The sequence below is a fragment of the Synchiropus splendidus genome, chromosome 12, assembly GCF_027744825.2.
Source record: "Synchiropus splendidus isolate RoL2022-P1 chromosome 12, RoL_Sspl_1.0, whole genome shotgun sequence".
Taxonomy (NCBI): Eukaryota; Metazoa; Chordata; class Actinopteri; order Syngnathiformes; family Callionymidae; genus Synchiropus; species Synchiropus splendidus.
Window position 1 is genome coordinate 18027917 of NC_071345.1, and position 25728 is coordinate 18053644.

At 43.4% G+C, this 25728-nt stretch overlaps 1 protein-coding gene across 14 annotated transcripts in view; it reads left to right on the forward strand.

Moving 5' to 3' along the window:
* The window catches only part of rims2a (regulating synaptic membrane exocytosis 2a), a 129774-nt gene that overhangs the window by 97491 nt on the left and 6555 nt on the right, over positions 1–25728 (forward strand). For 8 of the 14 annotated variants that reach the window (XM_053880344.1, XM_053880342.1, XM_053880345.1 and 5 more), the window contains 4 exons: positions 855–955; positions 4763–4929; positions 5425–5652; positions 11650–11867. The exons of 4 other annotated variants lie outside the window; for them this stretch is intronic. In XM_053880344.1, coding sequence (XP_053736319.1) covers positions 855–955; positions 4763–4929; positions 5425–5652; positions 11650–11867 — 714 coding nt within the window. Of the gene's footprint in view, positions 1–854; positions 956–4762; positions 4930–5424; positions 5653–11649; positions 11868–11906; positions 25722–25728 lie in introns of those variants that run through there. 2 more of the 14 variants (XM_053880352.1, XM_053880351.1) reach the window with 2 other exon arrangements.

Sequence of the window (25728 nt, forward strand, 5' to 3'; positions counted from 1 at the left end):
AAGAAAACACAGCCACATCCAATTTCACTATACTCTCACACCCCACTGTCCCACTCATACAGCACATCCGAGGAGTGATGCTCCCATCACATGGATCCAGGAAGGAGTTCTTGCTTGAGTTGGGTTTTAAAACAAAAGTATTAAACTACTGTTTTGGAGTTTATTCGCACGTCCATGACACCTTCAAGAGATGTAACCCTCCAGTAGGTTTGCAAGACGTTATATACATAGATTTTTCCTTTGACAGTTTATTTGCATGACAAAATGATATGCTTCTTCCGAGATTTAAAACTCTGACACAGGGATATTGCGTCACTGGTGGATGTTCCTGTTACACCAACATAAGATGAATTAGAGACTGAGAATTACAAGAGTCCAAATGAGACAAATTGATTTGACCTTCACCACTCAATGCCTTTTGGTGTGCATGAGTATGTACGCAGAGGTGTGTGTCTGGAGTCACGTGTAGCCACAGCTGCTGTCTCATCCCTGTAATGAAGACAGGTGAAGAAAGGTTAAGTCGATTGTTTGCCTTCTTTTTCATCGGATTTGCCACAGTAAATTAGACACTTTTCTGTGCGGCTGCAAAACATAGGCTTTCCAGCAGTTTCTCTTCACGATGATGGTTTTTCAAGATTTGGTTCGAGAGATAGATGGAGTTTGTGTGTATTGAACGCTGTCTACATGTTTGAGTTTTTACTTTTCTGTCGACCATCCATCTCCTTGCTGTTCTATCAGTCTTGATTTCTGCTCATGCCTCATAGCTTAGCAGAACCTCTCACCCTGATAGTGCACCCCTCCCCCTCGCCGCTGCATCGACTTCCTCGCTGACTGATCCTGCTCTCTGTGTTCAGGTATAGACGTGGACGAGAGGACCAGGCAGATGAAGATGAAGATGAACAAGTACAGACAGGGCGCTGGTTCGGACTCTCGGCTGGAGCAGGACTACCACAAGGTAAAAGGCCTGCTGCGTCCTACATGCATGGAGGCACCATGCTTGGGTCCTATGGAAATCAATCAATGCAGTGGAGCATGTCGAAGTTCACATGTCAGTCAGTGTTTGCAGGGAACAGAAAAACAACATATGACCCCAGTCACTCCCTTTTATTCAGTTCAGTGGCTGGGAAACATTGGGTTTGCTCAATTTGTAGCTCAGGTCGAAGGTGGCTTTAATTTCACTCGGTGGTGTTCTCTCCACCTGGACCGGAGCAGGTCAGTCTTTGATACTACTGAAAAAAAAAAATGTGCACATTGCTAGGCTGCTTTTCAGAAAATGTCGGACTGAAGATAACTACAGGAGATGGCTGATTTGGTAGAAGCCATCAGATGTCTAGCCAGGACTAGCACCAAAAAGAGTTTCGTAAACTGGGCTGTGGAACACAGGGAAGCCACTGCAATGACTTTGAAATCGGTGTAAAGTGGACTGTCTTTCTGGTCCTTGTGAGCAATCCTGTTGCTGTGATCTGAAGGAGCTGGAGGAGGTTATTCTTCTGGACGCACAAAAGAGAGGCATGGTACAGTCATTCTACAGGTAGATGGGTGGGAGTCTCTGTATTGGCTCAAGAGTGAAAAACCCTGACTGTGGAAGTGTTCGTAACATGGAGGAAACCTCTTTTGTTTATGTTTTTGATGTCGTGCTGAAAGCTAAAATCCTTAAAAATCATGATCATTACTTTGAACCTCAGCAATGATCATTAGAACCTCTGTTTTCTCCTGAAGAAAGGTTCAGCCATCCATGTTTTAATCCCTAAGGTACACTATAACTCTTCATTATGCAAGAGATTCATAGAAACAATCATCTTCAGAATCCCATAAACAGTGACTTAGAAAGTTCCCAGGACCCGAGGGAGAGACTTATTTTATCTTGCCGTCTAGCGTTCTCTCTCTGGCTCTGCCTGTGGAAGTGGCTCGGCACAGACATTTGGAACGTTGGCCAGGTGTCTCTGTGGGCAGCAAGTTGTGGGAAACAAATGAAAGAAGTGCATGCCTTTAAAGACAATCTGGGCTCTAAATATAAATTCAGGGATGTCAGAAGATCAGTCATTTTCAGCTGTAAATCCAAAGAATGTAACCCTGTGTCTGCAGTCTTAAGTGTTTACTATTCTGTTCTGGATGCTGAACATGTTTGGACAGCGCTTCCCGAACCTGCCGTCTGCTACAGTCGAGCCAGGACAAAGCATGTTTGTGTGTGTGTGTGTGTGTGTGTGTGCCAAGCTTTCCTTTTAAGTCGCTGGAATGAAAATGATCATCGCTCATGTGTTCTGAAACTCTAATAGTTTAGATACTGAGAAGTTCTTGTCTGTTGACATCTTCATTGGAATTTCCATCAACAAACAATTGTAAAGACTATTAATAGTTACATTTCAAGCAGCTGTATTTATAAACTTCAGTGTAATAAAGCTGCGCTGCAAATATTCCGGGAAGATAAACACTGGGAGGTTTCACACACTGTGTTTTATGGTTTGCGTTTGGGCTCTTGCTTCTTCTGTTTGAGAGGCTCATGGGGCCCCAGCATTGGTAACCTTCCTGACTCTTGTATGTGTTTAAAATGCTGAGCTACTATTGCAAGTGTTTTAAAGTCATATCTCTTTTAGTTATTCAATTAAAAAATATTCTTGTTAATTCCAGAATTTGTGATGAATTAATCTCAATTAATCACACTTTAATTGTGAAAGAATATTTGCCACAAGAAGCCACATTTTTCAATTTGAATAAATTTGGTATATTACTGAATCAAATGATGGACCCATACATACATTTAAACAATAAAATATTGTTTATTTTGCATCAATTTGACAATAGCACAATAAATCACGGTGGTGGCTATATTCAAGTTTTTATATCACCTTATTTAAACTAAAGCTCTTTTAATGCCTTGGAAATATTTGTGAAGAATTTCAATTTTATAAGAATTTCAAGTACATTCAGAGTAGTGGAAACCCTGATCTGTTTTTGGCAATGAAAATAATCATTGCCAAACGTATAAAATAACAGTCTATTGGTTTCCAAAATTTGTGAATTTTGAAACAAATCGAATGGCAATCTTCCAAATTACAGTAACTGCTGCTCAGTGGTGACCCTGTCCACTCAGCCTTTCATCCATATTAATAATTCTGTTTCTGAGGCGTCATCACTGTTAAACACTTTTCAACTTAGCACATATAGAACTGCTAATTTGAAGGATTATTATTTTGTTTTTTTGAAGCCACTCCGACCTTGACTATAGTGTGAAACTCTCTGTAGGCGCGACCTGGATGAGTTGGTCTGAGGAGAGAGTTTTCTTTTTTGATGAGATCATGGATCAACATGATTTATTCAGGAAATCTGTTGTTACGTTTTAGGCATTTTCCATCTCTGATCTTCATCACATCATTCACTTACACGTGGTTCCATGAACCTACACACTTCACCATTGATAAAATTCCAAAAATTGCATATAAATTTTGGCCTCTCTCATGTTGACGTTGGTCTTCTCTCTTTGATGAACTCTTCGCGGGTAGTTGTACTCACTAACTCGCATACATCCTAGATCTTTGACTCACAGCAACCGAGCGTGGTCAGGTCGGAAACCACTGTATTTTGGACCACAAGGTAGAAAAGGCAGGTTTATGCAACATATAATTAGATAGAGATTTATGGAGTCTTTTATTAAAATAAAGTTGCTGTAGTGCCACACGTTGGTTTTTATTGTTCATGAAACGGTCAGTTTCCTGACCCATGTTCTAAGCAACGTCACAAGTTGGCTCAGAAAACTCACATATTGAACAGCTTGAGATTCAATATGTTCATTCTCTTGCATTAATGTATCATATTCTCAAAACATAAATGAAATGTGATTCTGCCAGAATATGTCAGTGAATATGAAAAGTGTACAATAGGTCAATAGGCCGATTTGACAGTTCTGTGGGGCACAGAGCTCTATCCACTCAAACCAGCCCTGAAGCCCTCATATTTAATATGGAATGCAATTTAATGTAATGATCATTACTGATATTTAAGTCAAACAGGATTGTGGTGAGTAAGCTTTTTCTCTGTGGATTTTCTATACATATTATTTTGTTGGTGGCGGCCAGAGGTCCGAGGCCCTGGGAAGCTGCACACATTGAGAAATGAGTGTTCATTTCCACGTCGACTTCCATATTTTCGCTGAGATACATGCAAAAAAATGAATGAGGAACATTTTCCTTTTGTCTTATTTTAGAGTATCAAGGGAGCTGTAGAAGTTCCTCTCAGAATGATGCTCATTGCTTAGGCCATCACACTCTTCTGAGTGAATTAGTTCATCCTGTGACTCTGGAAAAGCATCTTTAAAAAATATCTTTATATCGTAAAACACAAGATAATGGTTTCTTGAACAAACAGTCATCAAACTAATATCATTATTTATATGTTTATATATATATATATATAAAATCCACCCAAGGGGAAATTCCAACATACAAGCGCCTCTCAATAATAATCTAATGTCCGTCCTCACTAGATAAAAAGGCTGCATTTTTGCCTCTCTGATCCGCCATGATGATGTCCCGCCAACTTTAGACCCGCCCCCACAGGAAACCAGTCACCACTGGGGTATAAGTTGCGCGACAGGTGTCGTCGCATTTGAAGTGAATGGTCTTTTAGGGAGCATCAAAGACGCTGCTGTCGCTTTGCTGGTGATTGTGATTTGTTCCTAAGGTCTTGACTTTCTCAAACTAGAGTTGAGAGCAAAGGTAAGGCGAGCATATTAAGAGTTTTTGACCTTGTCTTTTTTATTTTCCAGCGTTCTGGCAGAGATCCCAGGGGCTCAGACAACCTGTCGGCCAAGTCATCAGACAGTGATGTAAGCGACGTGTCCGCTGTGTCGAGAACCAGTAGTGCCTCTCGGTTCAGCAGCACGAGCTACATGTCTGTCCAATCAGAGAGGCCGCAGGGGAACCGCAAGATCCGGTAGGACAATGTCCTTTCTCCCCGTCTCACTTGCCTGATTGTGTTCAGGAATGGACGAATCTCCCACAGCTGTGAATTCAGTTGCGTTGCCACGTCCAGGCATTTTCCGCGACGAAAATGTTTGTACTTGGATCAGCTACAGGAGAAAATGTGCTGCTACTGAGCGCTATTTTCTCAGCAGGCTGAGTTCAGGTTTGGCTCTGTTGGAGAAACACATGGAACCAAATGTGTGAACTCTGCCCATTCAGGCAGCGGGAGGATTCTGCCCCGATCTGGGAACACATAAATTGTCTTTTTTTTAAAAGAACAAATACATGTTCACTTGCATGTTGCGTCACTGTAAGTTTGCTTCTCAGCTTCTCTGTTGGCTTTGACTGGAACGCTCAGTCTTTTTTCTGTCTCTGCTTCTCTACCTGTTGACGTTATTTCTGCTTTGTCTGTCTGTTCTTTTCTGCTTTGCATGTGCTGCTCTCTTGCTTCTTTCTCCGTCTTCAGCCAGTTGCGGTCAAGAAGCCAGTCTCGGGAGGGGGACGAACAGCTAGGAGAAGTTCTAGAAGAAGAGGAGGCAGGCGGGGTGGGGGGCACTAAAGAGGCTAGCCAAGATGGGAAGCAGCAGGGCGACAGGCAAGGTTCAGGGGCGAATGTAGACAATCGCAAGGATGAGGATTTGGCGGAGAACGAGGACGACTTGCATCATAGGAGTATCTCGGAAACTGACCTCAGGTAACTGGTGCGGCCTGAAGCTGTGACCTCCCTCCAACAGTCGAGACGATCTCCCACCCACCCACTTTCCTGAGAGTGCGCATGTTGAAGTGTGGTGACTCTCCCTCGCCTCTCTTCCGTTACCCAGGGTGGCATTTCCTTACCAGACATGTCCTATCTGTACCTTTTGAAGGTTGTGTCAGGCCGCGTTCACTAAAGGGCCCGAGTCCACTTCAGTGCCCACTGTGCCACTTCGCACCGCTGCCCTCTCTATGGTCTGAGTTTTTCAGTACTCACTCTGGCTGGGGGTGTTATGGGGAGAACTGTTGTCCCTGGTCCACTTTCTGCTCAATGAAGAGTTCGGCTGTGTTGACAGCTCACACGACTCTGACCCTACCCTCAGTGTATTGTCTGAAACCCCCCTGAAATTTAAATAAGTTTCTTTTTTTGTGAGGAGCTTGTATGTTCTTTCCATGCTCATGTGGATTTTCGCCGCACTCCGCTTTCCTCCCACTGTCCAAAAACATACAGGGATAGATTGAGCACTCCGAATTGAAGGTGTGCGTGTTGACTTTTTAAAAGTAAGCAGTAATTAAACAACTAAATCTTTATTCAACACAAGCACTTACTTCTGCAGCTTTCAGTTGCTGCAGTATCAGACCTGCGAAGTGTGTCACAACTAAATATGTATGTGGGTCCCTACTGTAAAAGAGTAGGTTAGCTCCCGGTCCTAATTAGATCCCTGAGCTTGGAGAGTGCGTTCACAGCAGGATACAAGTTTATTTTAGCAAGATTACAGCCCCTCAAAGTCAGATTTACACTACTGCAATGAGGACGGAACCTTATTGTGAGGAGCAGAAATGCGAGGAATCAAGTTCTGAAGTGAACAGAGATACATGTGCTTCAGTGTACGGCTGCCTTCTGTGTTGCTTCACTGTCCGTGCTGCTCAGCGCCTGCATGTGGTCCGTGTTTTTGCTTGTTGCTGTTCAGTTGCTTCTCTGTCCAAGATGTCTGCGTTCCTTCTGCGTTCTCCTGCTTGACACAGCAAAACCACCAGTGTTGCTTCAACTCTTGGAGTTTAACTGAGTCTAAACTTTAACCTACTGAAGCCCATTAGTCTGGAGTACTTGACAGGGGCGTGATACCTATGTACCACTTCTGGTTTTGCTGTGTATGAACTTAGATTTCCTTCAGTGGGCACATGAACATTCCCATCATATTAGTCTGTTTATTTTTAAACGGTGGACCAAACAGTCTGTTCATGGGCCTAACTAAGGGTGACGTGTACTAACCCTACCTCTTTACTACGACTCCTTCATGACAGCTACAGTATGGAAACACAAAGTTCTATTAACACAGCAGTCTGTGGCATCTCAACATTTATAAATGTTCCATTTTGTGCCTGTAGCTCTTTCACGAGAAACTCATTCACTAAATATTTATGTTTGCTGCTATATCAATTATGTTGATATCTGAAATATTGAACAGGGTAGGTTGTGTTTTCTTTTAGCACACTAGCTGCCTGGACTGCCTGATAACCTGCTGTTTTAAATTGGCTCTTTTGGATGCTAGGCCTAAAATCATAGGAGATATGAACAGCATCAGCATCATCGAAATTTACTGTTACATTGTCACATATGTCCATGCGTGTATTTCAGCTGCAGCTATGAGCCGAACACTCCATGATAAAGATGTTTTCCGTTTCAGAAAATGTAATTGTCATAGGAAGAACATTAATATAGAACAAGTGTTTCTGTATCAAACTAATGTGGGGGGGAAGCAGATTAGGAAACAACAAATATGACTCTCAATTTGAGATATAGATAAGCAGGAACAGTTTTGTTTTGACTTTGAACAACTAAAACTGGGTCTGTTATGCTAAACCTTGCTGCCCCATTAAACACAATAAATAGGAAAACTGCTATAATGAAGGTTGATGTTCAACTGTATTATATATCAGGAAGTGAAACTTAAGATTGTGAAACACATATACACTCTTAAGTAATGAATTAGTTGCTTTTTGAGAGTCAATAGTCTGTAATTATAATGTTGTTTAGAGTGGACTTTAGGTGACCAACAGTTGGCAAAATATAGTCAGGCGTAACGAGACACTAATAGCCACATAAAAATAGCTACATAAAAATATAGTCTATATATGGTATCACATGTTCTTTAATGTATACCTTCACCTTCACCTTCACCTTCTTCTGCCGCTTATCTGGGGTCGGGTCGCGGAGGCAGCATTCGGAGCAGGGAAGCCCAAACTTCCCGATCCGCACAAACCTCCTCCAGCTCTTCCTGGGGGATCCCGAGGCGTTCCCAGGCCAGACCGGAGACATAATCTCTCCAGCGAGTCCTGGGTCTTCCCCGGGGTCTCCTCCCGGTAGGACATGCCCGGAACACCTCCCCAGGGAGGCGTCCAGGGGGCATCCGGATGAGATGCCCGAGCCACCTCAACTGGTTCCTCTCGATGTGGAGGAGCAGCGGCTCCACCCCGAGCTCCTCCCGGATGACCGAACTCCTCACCCTATCTCTAAGGGTGCGCCCAGCCACCCTGCGGAGGAAACTCATCTCAGCCGCTTGTATCCGCGATCTCATCCTTTCGGTCATTACCCAAAGCTCGTGACCATAGGTGAGGGTGGGAACGTAGATCGATCGGAAAATCGACGAAGCTTTAATGTATAGTGTTATGTAATTTTTAAACAAACTGTTTTGACTTTTAAGAACAAAAAATAAGGATTCGTATAATGATATTAAGTTAATATCCAAACTAAAACATGCTCTTCTATGAGCAGATTTTCAAAACAAACTCCCCACAAGGAGCTCCTTTGAAGAAGTGGCAGGTCGAGGAGGTTGGTAGCAGACTAGTAAGAGTTGAGACCAATCATTCAGTGAGGCAGCGTGTCAGAGTCAGTTCCATTTCAAAAATTGGACGCGCGTGAATCAAAACATGAAGAGCTCGACTCTGTCGTCATCATCTGGCCGTGATGTCTCAGGGTGCTGCATGTGCAGTTGCATAAGCCGTGCTACATCACTCGTAGCATGACAACCACCCCACCTCATTGTCAGAGCCGGCCAGTCAATAGTGCCACTTCTCATCAATACTGCATTCAGAGGCCATCAGCCTTGGGCGGACGTTGCCGAGCTGTGGACAAAAAAATGCAATACTTGGAGGAAGATGGCTGTGCTCATTCATGTGTGGCTGTGTTGGGGGAGAATCATGGCTAGGAGCTACATCCGCTGGTGACTCACCATCAAGTGTATTGAGGTCACAGTGTAAATACACTACACCCATGGCAGGCTTCAGTGTTCAAACATCATGAAAGCCGTGTGTGTTTCATCATCCGTGAGTGGCAACCGGGCAGAGAGGCAAACACTCTCACATGGTTCCAAGCTGATTCCTCGGCCACGAGATGTAAGGAGCTTTTCATCAGCACTTCTAAAATCCTGTCTTCCCGGCCCAATGATGTTACCCAGGTAACAGTGCATTCATCTGAGAGAGAGAGAGAGAGAGAGAGCACTGGTCAGGTCACTGCCAGGCTTGATCATTAGCAAAAGTCACAAATATTTACTTGAACCTGCTTCTCCCTTCACCAAAGCCTCTCCTCGGCTCGCCCCATTTTGAATAGAAACAGTAGTTAAGCCGTGATAAGTCTCTGACCGGAAGGCGCTGGCGCTATGGAAACCAAATGTTCATTCTGAGTAAGGGACGGAACCGTAACAGACATTCAGCACGAGGGAACATGAGGTGAAGGGTGGTGTTTTGACACCGTACATATAGCAAACATTTTTAAACTAAAGTAATGTTTTCCTAAAGCTTCTGACTTCATCAAACATACTGAGTCATTTGCTGGTACAGTCCATTTCATGAGCTCTCAAAAATGTAAAAAAAATATATATATATTTAAAGGGATAAAAAAATGTAATAAAATAAATTTAAATACTATTCTTTTTAGCAGATATGTCCCGAGAGTCCGGTATAAAATTAGCTCCCCAACACATCACTTAAATATTGTCATTAAAATTCATGTAGTTGATATTATACGACTGGTTTAAAAATAAATTAATGCTCATCTTGCAGCAGTTTTACATATCAACTTGTATGTGCCAAGATCTGAACAAGTTCCCAGACAGTTTGATGTGAGTTATTTGCTCTATTTGGCTGTAAAACTGGGTCCAGCTCACTTGCTGATCATCAGCATCAGCTGTATGCATCAACATAAGAGTCAGATGTAGCAGTATTCTACTGCAATGGTCAATAAATTGATGAAAAGAATAATCCTATTTATTTCTTGCAATCCATTATTTACCTTGTAGATTACCACCTTTGATATGGGAGAATAGTAAAGCACTTGTTGCATTAGTTTTCTTTCTTTCACGCCTGTATTACATGACAGCAAATCTGCCGTGACCCTCATTTTTATGTGCTTATGATCTTCTGTTCACTGAGAGGAAGAGGATGGAAGTGGGTAGTTGGTGTTGTCCTGAGTACAATCTGGCCTAGATGGAAGTGTGTTGTAAGCAATTTACTTTGCAAAGAACAACCTGTGCTTTGGGCTCAGAAAATCAGACACCTCCAGGGAGTCTTCGTTTTCCTCACATTGATCAGGTGACCTGAGCGACAGTCATGCAGGCGCCAGTACGTGTGTTACAGTAGTTTCAGTGGCCGAGTAGAGAGAGGATTCTCCTTCAAGGGACGCAGGCGGTGTGGTGAAAAGTAGTTTAAATTTCACCTTTAACCATGTTTGTTTGACCCCCAGAACAGAGTTTAGACGTGACTAAAAGAGAGATTTGAAAGTGTGTTAAGACAAAACAAGAAGCCAACACACCAAACATCGAGACAGCAATGTTACCAAAAATACCCAGACTGGAAGCACCATCTTCACCAGTCTCTTTTTCTTGTACATGATCTTAACATGTGGATGACAAACACACCGACTGAAGTGTTCACTGGTGTAACTTTATGAAGTGGCAACGCAGCGATTGATGCACTTTCTGGTCCAAGTGTGGCGACACTCAAGCAGCAGTCTAAAGTTGTCTTCATAGACGAGGTCACACACCAAAGTTAATGAAGGGAACCCTGAGGGTGACAAATATAAATCATCCCATTAGGAAAGTGGAGCTGATGGCACCACGTTTAATTTGTCTCTTAAAGATGAGCTGAATTAAGATCTTAATTTGGAGTCTGGCCTGTTTCCTCTCCAACAGGATACTCTGGAGATTAACACCAATGATTGACATCGGCTTCCATTTTAAAAGCTTTACCCACTTATTTATTTATGTATAGAATGAGTGACGTCGCTGGGGAAAGTGCACTTGTACTATTACAAACACCTGAGAAGTGTGAGAATTCAAACCGTGAAATAATACTTTGAACGTTTAGTTCAGAAAATATTGCATACAATATGGGAAGGACTACTATACAATTCATATTTATCAAGAAAAACGCTAAATATTGCACCAAAATAGTAACATGGATTTGTTCATCTTAAGGTCACGAACTTACATTCAGTTGTGTATTATTTAAATAGTCATTTTAATGAACATTAATTTCACAAAATAGTAGTTAGCCCTGGTTATAATAGTTTGTATTATTGCTCATATAATTTAAAATTATTTTTGTGAGAATAAAACACCTGATAGTTTAACTTTGGTCAAATATGTACCCTACATGTAAAAAGGTCATTGTTGACAGTAAAAAAAGTTGTTATTTTGGAACAAAATTCTAGTTTTGTCCTCCACAATAAAACACAGGGGTTGTGAAGTAGTAGTGGTAGCAGGGCACTATACTGTAAGTCATGAACTCCTGGACCTGAACTCTGTCCTTCTTCCCTGTTCACCCCACTCCTCCTCATCTCCCGTCACTCTCCCTCCATCTATTCTTTCCTCCTCTCTCATCCACTCCACCTTCATCTCTCCTTGCACATCGTCTCCACTGTCTTCCTCCTCCTTGTCCTCGCCTGCCCTCCGTCAATGGCGGTGGCTGACAGTGACTTTGCATCCAAAATGAAAAACAGGCAGATGGGCTCGTCGGGTGGCGTGAACATGACCAAGAGCACAAGCATCAGCGGTGACATGTGCAACCTGGAGAAGACGGACGGCAGCCAGTCCGACACGGCGGTGGGCATGGTCGGCACCGACGACAAGAAGAGGCGCTCCAGCATTGGTGCCAAAATGCAGGCCATGGTTGGCATGTCACGCAAGAGCCGGAGCACCTCTCAGCTCAGCCAAACAGGTGAGCTGTCCGTGTCTGTCCTGCGACCCGGTCTTCTGTCTCAACTGACCCTCCATCCCACAGTTCGGCCGGAGGTCTGCCAAGGACTGCTCACCTTTTTTTATCTTGAATCTCTTTAGGCACCTGGAAACTTGATCTCTTGTCTAACTTTGCTGTTTCATTTCCGCTTCATTGCTGCGTGAGTAAATGTGCTTTGCTGTGTGACTGATGGTGTCCCGCCAAGTCTTTGGTGCGATCAGGAGCATCATTTCTGAGCCGGTGCATCACTGTGTTTTCACTCAGTAAATTTGTATATTGTTTCCTGCTGCATGCAGACCTCATAAGTAATTCAGCGGTTGATCACTAACATCTATATTCCTCTACAAACACAACAGGTTTGACTGAGCGCTCGTCCAATTGCTGATGACCTGCTTTGCATGTCCTTGTTTGAGACTTACTTTAATTGGAGTTACAGTAGGATTTTAATCACATATTAATAAGTGTATTTATTTAGTACTCCAACACAAAAAATGAAACACGTTCAGTGCTATATCAACAACTCAGTATTATTGCTTGTACTTGTCTGTGACTTATATCTCTTGAAAAACGTAAATTATCTGTCTACGTTGTGGACGTTTCTCAGAGTTGATGCATCAAATCGGCTCTTTTGTTGTTCTCTGTTGGCTGTTGCGGGGCATGTGAGCGTGTGCGCACATGTTGGCACGATAAATGGTGCGATTTGCCGTGAAATGATTGTCTGCTGCACCGGTCCATTACGCTCCCTAACCTTGAACTTTTTTTTTCTGCGAAAGTCAAAGTCCATTTGAAATGTTTGCCGCTGAATTACCAGGTGCAGCTCTTTTCAAGTGAGTGTCAGGTCGGTGACCCAGTTCCGCTCTCATGCTGGGCCAGTGGAGCCAAGTCAGTCAGTTAGGAAGTCACATATCACTGTGTGGACCAGCACGCGCCCAGGTTGTCATGTGTGTGTAGGTTTACTAGAGATTTGACAGTTGTCTCCGTGGCTGAATGTGATGTTCCCATGGTCATTCTTTCACTGTGTCTTATTTAGAGAAAACTGGTGAAGGACATGCAATTCAGCCCATATTTAAGTCATTTTTTTTTTAATCTAGCAGAATTATTTTTGCTGTATTTGGAGCCCTATTTATGGTTTATAAGCAGGGGACCAAACCTGAGAGAGTCCTGGCTTACTGTGATACATCAGCCTCTTCTATATAGATCAGGAGTTAATATTGTTCTTCTCGCTGCTGGATCACTAACTTAACACTAAAGCTGAAGCTTAAAAAACAAATGTGTTCATTCCCCCAATAGGTCAATAGCAGACCATGACCGACCCGTGACCTTGGCCAATAAGGTCATGCTTAGAGAAGTGGATTTCATTCTCAAATCAAATTATATAGATAAAGTAAATATAGGGCAGCGATACTGGATCGACAAAAATCACCCTGTGGGTATTGTTTTTCTGAGATGATTGTTCCATCGTATTTATTTTCAAAGCATTGAGAGATTTTGTAGATTGTGGTGGCTGGCTCACCACACTGTCATGGAGTCACATTCCATGTTCTGTCAAAACAGACTGTTGGACGACAGTATTTATTCAATTAACCAACGACTCGAGTCCTGTCACACTGGGTAAAAAGTAGGTCAAGACTGAATTTGTGGCGAGATTGGATGTGTGGAGGAACAGGGGGAGATGATTTATGGCTGAGACAGTACTGTTCTCAGCCTTCACTGATAGATTTGAGTCATAGATTTCCTAGTTCTTGTTCTCTTTAAATATTTACATTTTCCAGCTTCATCCTCCGTAAGAATTGAATGCTGCTGTGCAGTGCTTGAATGACCTATATTGTTTTGGATATAAAGTCATCAAAGTTGCCGTTTCCTTCATAAGAATTACATCCAGAGCAGTAGGAGGGAGAAATCCACAGTTTTAAGAAAGATAGAGGTTTCCTGTGTGAGGGAGGGAGTGAGTGAGTGGGAGAGCAGCTGCTGTTCACTGAATTATGTATTTCTCTTGTCTTCTTAATTGGACTTTCACAGCTATTTTCAGCTTCCATTAATAATTTAGTTATTAAACAGGAGTGGTGTGTGTGCTTGAAATTGTGTCTGTAAAACGTATGAAGGTCAGTTTTCTGTCGGGATGGTTGCGTTTTAAGATCTCAAGCCAACAGTTCACACCTCCATTCACACCTCTCGTGCAGACGGACTTGAAAAAGCTTTCAATATTCCGCTTTGAGCAGCAAATGGAATGGCGAGTGTGTTTGTGATGTGCGTTGGAGTTGTGCGCCATTCAAGCTGCCCTACTTTGCTGTGAGGTATCCCATGTGCTTTCAAAAAAGAGGTTGATGTGTGAACACTGCGAGTGCCAGTGGGAGAGCGTTGGACCCAGCTGAGCACACTGACTTTGACAAATTCAGGTTACTGAGGTGGATTGAATTGGCTCCCAGTTGGTCTCTATCCCTCATCTGGGATTCCTTTTTTCTCTCTCTGGTGGAAAGTCGACATTTTTGCGACAACGCTAGTATCCTCTGCTCTACAGAGCGCCTTTGACAAACTACCCACAGTAGACCTTAAAGTACTTGTGTTAGAGTAGTTTAGCTGGTTTGCAAAAACCCATGAATGGCCCTTTAAATTCACATCTGGGGGAGAGTGTCATCCAGAGAGTTTTAGTTTTGAAGCCATGTTGCTCCAGACAACAGCAGACTATTTTCTTCTCTGCTTTTTTTATAATGTACCCACTGAAGTTCCCTGTTTAGGTATTATTTACCCTCAGTTTCTCTAAGTGGTGTACACAGCTACAGCAGCGATTTTCAACCAGTGAGCAGCGGCACACAAGACCGTCAGGTGTGTTGTGGGAAATGATCCAGTTTGACCTTTCACTTGTCCACAGAAAGAGGTGGATGATATGATGACATTAAATCATGATCAATGAGAAACTGTTGACCAACGTGAGGAGATTACATGGAGCAAGTTCAGGCATAAGTTCAATTAATGTTAAAGATTTATTTGGAAAACCCACCAAGCTTGAATAAAATCATGCAAAGTGATAAAATCACAAGCTATTTAATGTAGGTAAATAAATAAATCATGATATAGTTTGCCATATTACATATTTCTGGAGACGTATAAACCATGTTTAGCTCACTCCGCCACTCGCACCAATCTCTTCTTTGACGCAGTGGAATATGACTCCCTTTCACAATGACTACAACCTTAAGCCTATTTTTTATTTGGAAATGAAATAAATGGCTTTTAAACATCCACCAAGATTATCAGTTTGAACCTTACTTGAAATATTTACTGCCTAGAAACCATATTTTCACCCCCGATTCGGTCACATTCTTTCTATACACTATAGATCTATGTTGATCTGCCGATTCGTCCCTCAGTCTCTTCAGCACCGCTCAATATATGTGGTGCTCCTCTTTACGCACACACTCACAGCGAAGTGGTTTTGAAACCTGATGTGCCTCTATCTTGACCACACATCTTCACCACAGAATGATGAGTGTCAGACCCGCGACGCCAAAGACTGTCTGCTAACAGAGCTCATGGCTAACATGACGTCTCACTTCAGAACTTTATTGACACTCGTAGACTAGAAAAGTTTGCTTCCTTGTTTAAAAGTTGGCTAAAAACAAAATGCACAACAAAATAAATGTGCACCAAAACATGAGGAGAGAAAGAATGATTGTTGTTATGAAGCAAGTTGAGGCAAATATCTTAAATTAATATCAAAGAAAGACACAAATTCAAAGGGATTTTCTACAAGACTTTTGGCCATGCACAATTGCGCCTTGTGCGGTGCTGAAGAGGTCCCTTTGGTGGCGAGCCTCGAGATTTTTTTCAACAAACCAAATATGCAGTTGCTTAAAAAGGTTGAAAACACTGCACTTGTGGATAGAATTAAAGCAATAATGAATATTTTATTATCGTACAGGGTCCCTGTTGTGTTTTCTAGTGGAATCTCACACACCCATTGAGCAGAGTCGAATCAAAATTAAACGTTTGTATTCATGAAAAAATTTTTTGGTACAGAGTCAGAATGAGTGACAGTCAGTGCTATAACACCCTTCTACTCCTTTAATCCCCTGACTCACCTGGTCGAGCCTTTTCTAGAGGATGAAAGTGAATGATGGTGTTGCTCACTATTTTGTCTGACACAGGCAGCTTAAATATGAATAATAATGATATAAATAAACAGGTACACCTATGTAAGTAAGTAAAGCAGACGTCAACAATTTCTCTCTCATTATTCTGCAACAACATCACTTAGGTGAAGCACAAAAAAGCAAGATTGGCTCAATAGCTCCTTTCCCGACTCAGCAATTTTCTGCATCACTCCGTTGTGTAGTCAATAGAGCGTCATTATTCCCCCATGCAGCCGCACCTCTGTGCAACCGTCTGACTCAGCTTAATAAAAACATGAGCATATGATCTCGTGACTTTATCGTGTCGTCTCCCGTTCCCTGAATGAGAAGGTCAGCAGTTCCCTAACTCCCCAGCATGGAGGAGCCGAAGGAGTGAATCGTTCATCTTCAGGTGTTGCTAAAAGGTGCACTCCATTCATTTTAATCTTCTTCGATGTTTTGAAAACTGTGCATCAGATTTAGGTATTACCATTCCCACTGCTCAATCTTGTTGCTGCATGACGAATGGATTTCAGAGGTGTCGACCCATCCAAGATGAAAGTTTAACACACAACAGCAAACTGGTGGCATTCAACTTCATGTGTTCGACAGACTTGATAAGTCTATACTTAAACTACAGACAGAAACCAAAGCAGTGAAGAACAGTCCTCAGACAGACAAACAGTACCTCAGTCACAGCTAGAACCAAGTCTGGGTCCTGTCTCATCCGATGCAGAACCACCAGATTCAGGAATAGTTTCGTTCCTGGTGCTGTCAGGCTGCTGAACGTTAGACAGTAGCTGCAATACTGTTCATTTTTTTTATTATATTATATTATTATATATTTATCTAATATTTATTTATTTGTGGACATACAGTTTTGTTTTTGGAAACCGGAGGCCTCAGACCGAAATTTCGCTGCCATAATATAGTGATATGTTTTTGTGCAATGACAATAAAGTAAGTCGAAGTCTCCTAGTTCCTTGGTGTTCTGTCCTGCTATGTGAGTGTGCTAGTGTTTACAGTGTCTCATCCCACCGGTAACAGGAAGCCTTCTGAAGCTCTTCAGCTCCCTCCACCACTCGCACCAACCCCTTTGTAACTCAGCATTTACCTTCTTAGACGCAGTCCAGCGTGACTACTTTCACACTGACTACAACCTACACCTATTTTTTTCATTTCGAGATGAAATAAATGGCTTTAAACCTTCCACTAAAATGATCAGTTTGAAGCTCTACCTTACTTGATATATGTACTTCCTATCTTGGCTTCCTTTTTTTTCACCCCCTGGGTTGAGGCCACCAATCAGTGTGGACCTCACAGGAAAAAGACAACTTCCGCTGCCTGCAGTGACACTTTCCCTGTAATCCCATGTGTCATGATCTCCTGGTGGGGGGCCACTTCAGAGTACGAGTCTGATTCTTCTCTTGCCCTACTTCTCTCAACTTGACCCTGGTTGGCATAACAAGAGTCAACCAGAGAGGGAAATAACTGTCATGTCTTAGTGGTGCCCAACCTGTGACACGGCCTACTTTGTCCTCTTCAATAATGTGATCAAGTGTGAAATGAAATGGCCCCAAGTTCGTGACCCCAGACCTTACGCAGCGGATCCCCTATTGTTGACTGGTATTGCGCCTCATTTTCTCCACCCAGCAGTGTCTCCCCAAACTCCAAATCAAGAGGCCTACTGTATGTGAGGTGCAGCTCCTCATCACTGCTTCAGTCTCCATTTGTAAGAATAACAGACCTGTTCCAGTCATGTCCACCAGATGACAAAAAAGGTCTCATGTTGACCCCTGTGTGTGACGTAACTACCAAGGTACCCTATTACCTGATACTGGTGCGTCCACTGAGCCCATCTTTCCACTTGCTCTAGGCTTATTTGGGGACTTTATAGTCTTTAGGGAAAGTGTTTCTTATGTAAGAACACAGCTGAACTTTGAGCTTTGCACCAGTGTAATTTATCTTCTGAGCTTAGCCGCTGGTCTGTCTCCAAGGCTCCTGTGATATAGCTGAGGTTACTAATTATGGTCCCGCGGGGCCGAAGCAGACGCGGGGCTCGGAAGATGATGCATGGAAGGTGCTCGGAAGCTCAGGTACAACCAGGACAGCTGGACAAGAGCCCACGCTGATTCCTAGCTTTTACTATGTACTAGGCTGGAAAGTTTTTCATCTGCACAAGCATGATACTGAAATTGTTCTGTCGAGTGAAGATATGCTCAATTCTGTCTTTAGATGCAGACGTACCGTCACCGCCTGACACTTCTTAAGTTAGAAGGCATGTGAGGAAAAGAAGAACATGGTGGAGGTGAAGTTTGGAAGCTCCACTGCAGGCTGGAGGTTGTGGACACGGATAGATCAATCTGAATGAGAAAAACAGGTCACTGTCTCGAAAAAACTTGGCGGTCAACCTGCTCAGAAATACAGGTCCTGTAGCAACAAGCAAAAGGGCCATTTGAATTCTCTAACCTGTGGTTACTGGTATTGAGAGGAAGGCACCTATTTGCACCTGAAAACAGGCAAGAATCTGAGGTCAATCGCAAAACACGATGCATGTTGCTCTGCCATTGCTATTGTGGGGCGCAGTTGAAGATCAGAAGGGTCGTGGACTTGGATTGAATTGATCGGTACCTGCTGGGTCCTGGTGTTGAGTCTCGCCAAATTGGTTTCTGGTGTTATTCTTTCAAATTGTGTCGTAAAGAATATGCCATGCAAGAACCAGCCCATTTCCCTACGTTGCTTTGACACTCTGCTCTCTCCAGCTACTTTCGACAGGTACTGGCAGCTGCAGATTGGAAGGGACCACTGAACACTTTTGTGGATAAAAATGTTCCATTCTGCTTAAAATATTTCAGAATTTTAAGTTGAGATGCTCATGATTTGAAGTCATAATCTACTGCACTTTGTTTTGGTTGATCAACATGATCAAAATAGTGTCATGCTTACGAGGACCAGCTGCTACAGTTCATCAGTCCTGCATCTGTAGTGACAGCCTTAGTGTCGTCATGTCTGGGTTGCCGTGCAGCACCGTTTCTAACACCTTGTGAATCGAGTGCCGTGTACACCTCCTTTCAGGCTGATTCAGTGTGACTTGTTCAGTGGTGCGCTGCATTAAAATATTCAGAGCTGTGATCTGAATATAAAATGAATACATTTACTGAATTGTTGTCAGTTTGCCAGTAGAACAGGACGTCTTCACACATTTTGTACAAATAAACAAGACCACACAGAGTCCAGTACGATGTTGATCACTCACCATGTAAACACCTTTAGTCCAATCGGTTATTTTTAATACAGCTAAGCAGAAACCTGAATCTTGAATGCTTGAGCCAAAAATACTTTCTGTTGTTGTTTACCTGTTTATTCGAACAGAAACTTTTACTAGAATATACTACTGCAAGACCACTCCGAGTATGTGTAGAGGTGGATATTTTCTGATTTTAAGGTCACCACTATTCAGCAATAAGTGCATGAAACACTACGGTAAGTAATAAACAAGCTGTTGAATCCAAAAGTAGTGTTAATGTGCTTCAGTCCAAAAACTGCTGCAGTGCTTTTGGCATAATCCATTCAGATGAATGTAGCAGTAAGATGAGCAGATGAGATTCAAAACTTTGATAACTAATGAGTACAATAGAACCAGTTGCATCCATTTTTAAATGCTCGAGAGACATTTTCACACAGAATTCTTCATTCCTTTTTACACCCAGACTTACAGTAAAAAGGAAATTGATGAGTTCATTGTGGTAAAATACCAATTATTGTTTCACTTCGACCAGCAAAGTTCACTTTTCGGAGGTAAAATGAAAATAAAATTAAAAGAAAAAATCAGCAGATGTTTCTTCACTAAATGAATCCCAGAACCAAGTGGCATTTCATTCTTGAATATATCCCTAAATATGCAGTGTTGAGTGGAGGACACATGAAGGTCCTTTGTGTCAAGGCTGCGCTGTTCTGTCAGAGCTTATCAGACAGTGTGAGCGGAGAATGTTGGGGAGGCCAGATGGTTTAGACATGTGGAGAGGAGAGACATGTTGGATGGAGTAGATGTGTAGTGCTTGGTTGTGACTAGGGATCAGGTTGGCTGGTGGAGAGAGATGTATGATATACTGTAGGTAAACAAAAGAAGATAAAAGAAGTTTGTTCATCAAATCCACGTATTGAGTGCAGTGATTTTTGTTTCCTTCCTAAGAGGTGTCATGTCTGACTGCAGCGGAGCTCCTATGTTTTCTCGTGTCGAACTGCACTGAAGGCTGAATGAATGTCAAATTGCCACAGAGGACGTGAAAATGTATGCAGCGATCACGTGACTGGTCCATGAGTGTGTTAGTGAGTCACACGTGAGTCTGTGTCAGTGCTCAGATTTTGTCTCAGCAGGAGGTGGATGTGGATTATCAGCATAGCTGGAATCACTGAATAATAAGCACTGAATAACAATGCTGTTATCAATAATAATGCTATCATTACTAAAGTGTGTCAGATTCCAATGCCATATGAAGGTGCAGACTGTACACTGGATCCAAACTCATAACTTGACCAGAATCTTCTATACTGCTCTGGTTCCACTAGTCCAGTGTGTCTGTACCTGCTTGCATTCCTTCCTTCTTCTTTCTCAGTGAAATGGCTCTAATGTTGTTGTATCTGTCTCTAAATGTGGCCAATAGATTGACATTTTAAAAAACAAAGTACCAGAAAGGCACTGTAACCTCCACACGTGTGGACAGGAGGGGGCTAAGAGGTTAAGGGGCCCCCGTGATACTTTATATATAAAACACTGATGTATTATTCAGGTTGTTTAGAAGGCTTTATGGATGCGTTTCAGTTTCAGAGTGGACCACCGTGGCTCTTTCTTCCTCGATGGTTGCCGAGCCCTGATTTGATAAATTGAAATGGCAGCTCGCACGTGCTATTCCAGAGGTAGAGCCAAGATCACGGGGCAATTAGGAGCAGTACCCAGGTGCGAGCAGAGACGTGTGACGGAGCGGTGTGACCTGGCGGGGCTTTTAGTTTGACACAACTGTCATGGAACAGTGTGAGCACCAGACGGGCAAAGTCTGAAAATCCAAGTCACAGAAGCACCTTAAGGATTCATTGGAAATAAGACCAAGATATTTTTGAAGCAGCTTTAGATCTCCTGTAGTTTAGATTTCATCGCTGTGATGAAATACTACTTAAAGAAGGTCGGTGTCAGCGCGTTCATTGTGGCTGAGAAAAATGCTGATTCGTCATCTCGCTCTGGCTGCGTGACCCGTGGAGAGTCTTTTGGAACCATTTGTTCTTATTTCAGAACTGGTCTAAATATGAGCATCGAGCTTATATTTATAGAGGTGGCCTTCAGACCCAAAATACGTACGTCCCTGCATTATTTTGTTTTCTGACGCTCTCAGAGGAAGAGGAAGGTGGATGAGTCAAACTGTGGTCAGTTTAGTCATGAAGTGTGAGCGTGATTCTGCCTATCCACTTCAACAAGGTTTCCTCTTTCATGAGACATCATCCACTTGTGGTTTTGGAGTATTCACATGCAAGTTTTGACCTATTGCGCTGCTCTGTTGTCAGCCCTGGTGATGTCACATGGTCTGATGTTGACGTTCACACGTGCAACAGTTTCATTCTCACTTGTTTCTTCAGTCCTCGACTCACCTGTCAGACCATTCACAAGTCTTGCCTCACACATGACAGAAGGCGAGGCTCCTCTCTGGACTGGTGTGATCCACCGACTGTATTCAGCTGGGGGCGCTCAAGATCATTCATCTTTGTGTCAATTGTAAACGTGGTGGCAATCAAAGACTTTCTAGTCGAGATTGATGTTTGGACACATCTGATTTGGTGGACATTTGAAATAAGTAGGTGAAGGTTCTTCCAATGATATGGCAACTAAATGTATCACAGTGAAAGGTTAGTGGTAGTAGTAGTATCATAGTATCATAGTGAAACTACATTGCGGAGCATCATGAAGTGCCACACTGAAATAAGAAATAAACTCTTCCTGCAGCCATTCAGCATTGGTTTAGGTGTCCAACTCAAGGCATGTGGGCCAAAATCCGAGCCCCAAGTTGTTTTTATCTGGCTCTGAAGAGCTTTGAAAATGTATTTCGATTGGAACATCTTGACCACTTCAAACGCAGGTTGATATGAAGACCTGTGAAGGCTTCCTGCTCGAACTCTGGCTGATTGTGCTTGGGTTTTTGTCCGGCACTCCGCTTTCCTCCCACAGTCTGGAAACATGCAGAGCTTAATAAGTGGCACTGACATGTCTGTATGTGTGTGACTGTGTGTGGACTGGTCACCTGCAGTCACGCGGCGGGTCGCCATGTTTGCCCCCATGACTAAGCAGAAGACACTGCTGAAGGGAAACATGTTAGGGCCCTAGACTGAGGTCAGAAATGCTACTCCAAGATGTCCTAGAACGTCCCCTATTGAAAGTGCTAATAACTGTAAATGGTAAAAGCTCTTCTCATGACAGTGACCTAGATGAAACCTCAAACAAAAATAGCCATCACTCCACACTCATTTGTCGTCGAAGCCACTTCCTCTCTGGAAGCCAGACGTGTCGCAGTGAGACACAGCGAGGAAGTCGTTCCAGACCTGCGGCTGGCCTAGATCAAGTCCTGCCACAGGGAATGTAAACTCAGAGAATGTGTTTGCTGACTTTCAGGCCTGTATTGATGAGTGGCGGGCTAAGTGTGTGTTTACGGTCGCCCGTGCCTGTGTGACGGTGTGAGTCCTCCATCAGCTCCTGTTTACACTGCAGAGGCTCTCTGACGCTGGGCCGCCTCTCGCCTCGTCCATCAGGAAGACTTCCCCAGACCTCCTCTGTCTCTCATCTCCTGACGCCGCTTACATTCCAGTTCCGGGAAGGTTTTCTATTGTTGTCTCAGATCTGGTCGGATTCTTCACATTCCTGCCGTCTGAGGTGACGGTGAATTTCGGTCACGGTGACTGTGCGTGAGCCACAATTGGATCTGAAGTTTGAGCTTTCATCCTGGAATGTCATCAACAACAGCTTGGTGACATTGTTAGCTTCTGTGCAAGAGAGAGTCCCGTGTGCTGGGAGTCTGTCGACGACCATACCATACAATATTTCAGGTGTTATAGTGCCAGAGTTTTTCCTCTTTGTTTATCAAAGTAACTTGTTGTGATCACATGGGATCAAGTGACTCATGGAATCACACAGGCAAACGTGAGCTGATACTTCATTACTTCCGTGCCTCCATGAAACCCGCGACAATCACCTCGTAGTTAACAAACTCAGTTGAGACAGTCGAGCTCTGCTGCGACTCCAAGTGATGCCAGTAAACAGTCTGGAAATAAACCACGCTTTGATGGAAATAAATGCCCTTGCTGGTAATGTAGCTGCTATTAACCCCGCGTGTTTTGTCTTGAGACATAGTGGGTGGATGGACTTGAAAATATTAAGCTGGTAACAGTCACACGGCTCAGCTGGTGTATTTATATTAGCAAAGAACATCAGTTGAATCTTCACGTGGCGGATGTGCTGTGGAGTCGAACGGCATCGTCTGCCTTCACGTGTCCAAACCCGGCCGTGGGGACTTAAACAAACCAGAAGTATCCTGCCCTATGTGACAGTGTTGAACTATCGTTTCGTCAAACTTGTGCAACTTGTTTTCATGATCAAAACTTCAAATATTTATTACAAAAAAGGCTTTTAATAGCAACATTACTGAATTTTTTTTAGCATGTGAAGATGCTTCAGCTGAAGAAGTACTTGTGTTTTAGAAGTAAACAGTCCGCTGCTCATGGTACTGGTCTTGTGTGTCACTCAGGTGGAGAAGTATTCAAATTGAATTACAGTACATGTTTGCCCTGCACATGAAACACTGAGTGTCATTAGATTTGAAAGAAATTCAAGAAAGTTTAAACATGATGCTTATGATGCAATATCATTCAGTGAAGTGCATGTTTTGGAATGTTTGTGAAGTAACACAATGGGTGAGTAAAGACAGCATATGTGCTTCCTTGCCCTTTTTAAGGACTGACAGGCTGTTAAATATTTGGTTTCCTGAGATTCCTGGTGATGCAAGAGTCAGTTTACTCACCAAGAGAATCTGAGTCAGACATCATATTAACCGAGAAAGTCGGGAAATCCTGAACTGTTTACACCGTAGTCTTTGGCTTTGCAGTTAGCCATCGAGTAAACAAAGTTTTATGCACCTATTTAATATTATTCTGAACTTTTTACCTCCCAAGTGGACTAATAATTTAGACTTAGTCAAATAGTTCCCAGGATGAAGTCCAGTATTGCCAGAACTTTCTAATTCTTGCTAATGGCTACAGTGAAAACAGTGCATTATTTTTCACTTCTTGAACACTCATGATGACCGCAAGCTGTTTTAATGGTAAAATGACCGTGAAATAGGCAACACAGCTAACATGATCTGACCCTGAAGTTCAAGTATACAGAGAAAGCGCTTGTGTTTCTGACACTATAAAAGTCAAACAGTATACGTATATGTTCTTGACCCTCATCCTGTTCATACGTACACTTGTAAGGAGCAGTAGATATGCTGGTTTTAGCTCAGGTCAGGAGCTTTTTAAAGACCCTGTGATGTCAGGCCCAATTGTCGTCTGGACACGTTGATCAAAAGAAAAACCTGTGGTTTATGGGAGCCAATTAAAATTGACCCAAATTGTCATTTTCCCTCAGTGGACTTTGTCCAACATGGAGATGTGTCTTTCCGAGCTGACCTAGATGAAAGTTGGAAGTGCCCTCTATGCATCAGAAGTCGTCATGAAAGAAAGGGGCTGCTGTGTGTCGGTGAGACTCCTGCAGGGAGCCAGGAGTATTTATACATGTGCTGTGCTCGGGACAATAACAGGCTCCTGTTCTGACTGGGTGGCTGCTCCTCTCGGCCGGTACTCTCAGTGTATCCAGAGACCACCAGGCGTGACTTTGGGGGTGCAGTTAATGTTTGGCTGAAGCGAGACATTCCCACACACGTTTGGCTGGATGGTCTGATCAAGTTCACAGTCAGATGATTGATGAGGTGTTCGGCTGCTGCACGTGGACGTGAGCTCAACACAGCTGTGCGGTGATAGTTTTGGCGACGAGGGGAATGAAGTAGCTGAGTGTGTCACGTGAACTTGGAGTGACCGCCATGTGGCCGAGAGCCTGATGGCTGCTTGTTTTCTCTGGCCTCTCAGGGTAACATCGGGGGAGGAAAAAGACAAATTGCAGTGATGAATAGTGCAGGAGAGACAAAAGAAGGAATAGAAGAAGAGGTAGTGCAGTCTGGAGGGGGAACAGAAGGGGGCTCAGTATCTCTGGGTAGAGCTCATTCACCCGCAGAGCCAGCTGAGGAGCACTTGAGCCGTCGAGCTTTGTGATTGGAGGAGCGCGATGCGGCTCTCTCCCCTCCCCACTGAGGAAAGAGGTGCAGCGGGGACGTCAGACTCGCAGCAGCTCAGACTCTGAAGCAGCGCTCTCTGATGCTCTGGCTGAAACATGCACCCGAAGCAGCAGGGGACGGACCAGAAGACCACATAGAGCCTCCTCTCCTGTGTTGGGGACCTGCGGTTCTGATCTGAAAACCTGCCATCTGAGCGAGACAAGCTGCAGCGACCATGGGCAGGCAGGGACATGATTCCGCCGCGCCGGCGGCTGGGATGCGCATCCAGCGCTCCCAGAGTAAGATGAGCCTCTCCGCATCGTTTGAAGCTCTCGCCGTGTACTTCCCCTGCATGAACTCCTTCGATGAAGAAGATGGGGGTAAGAC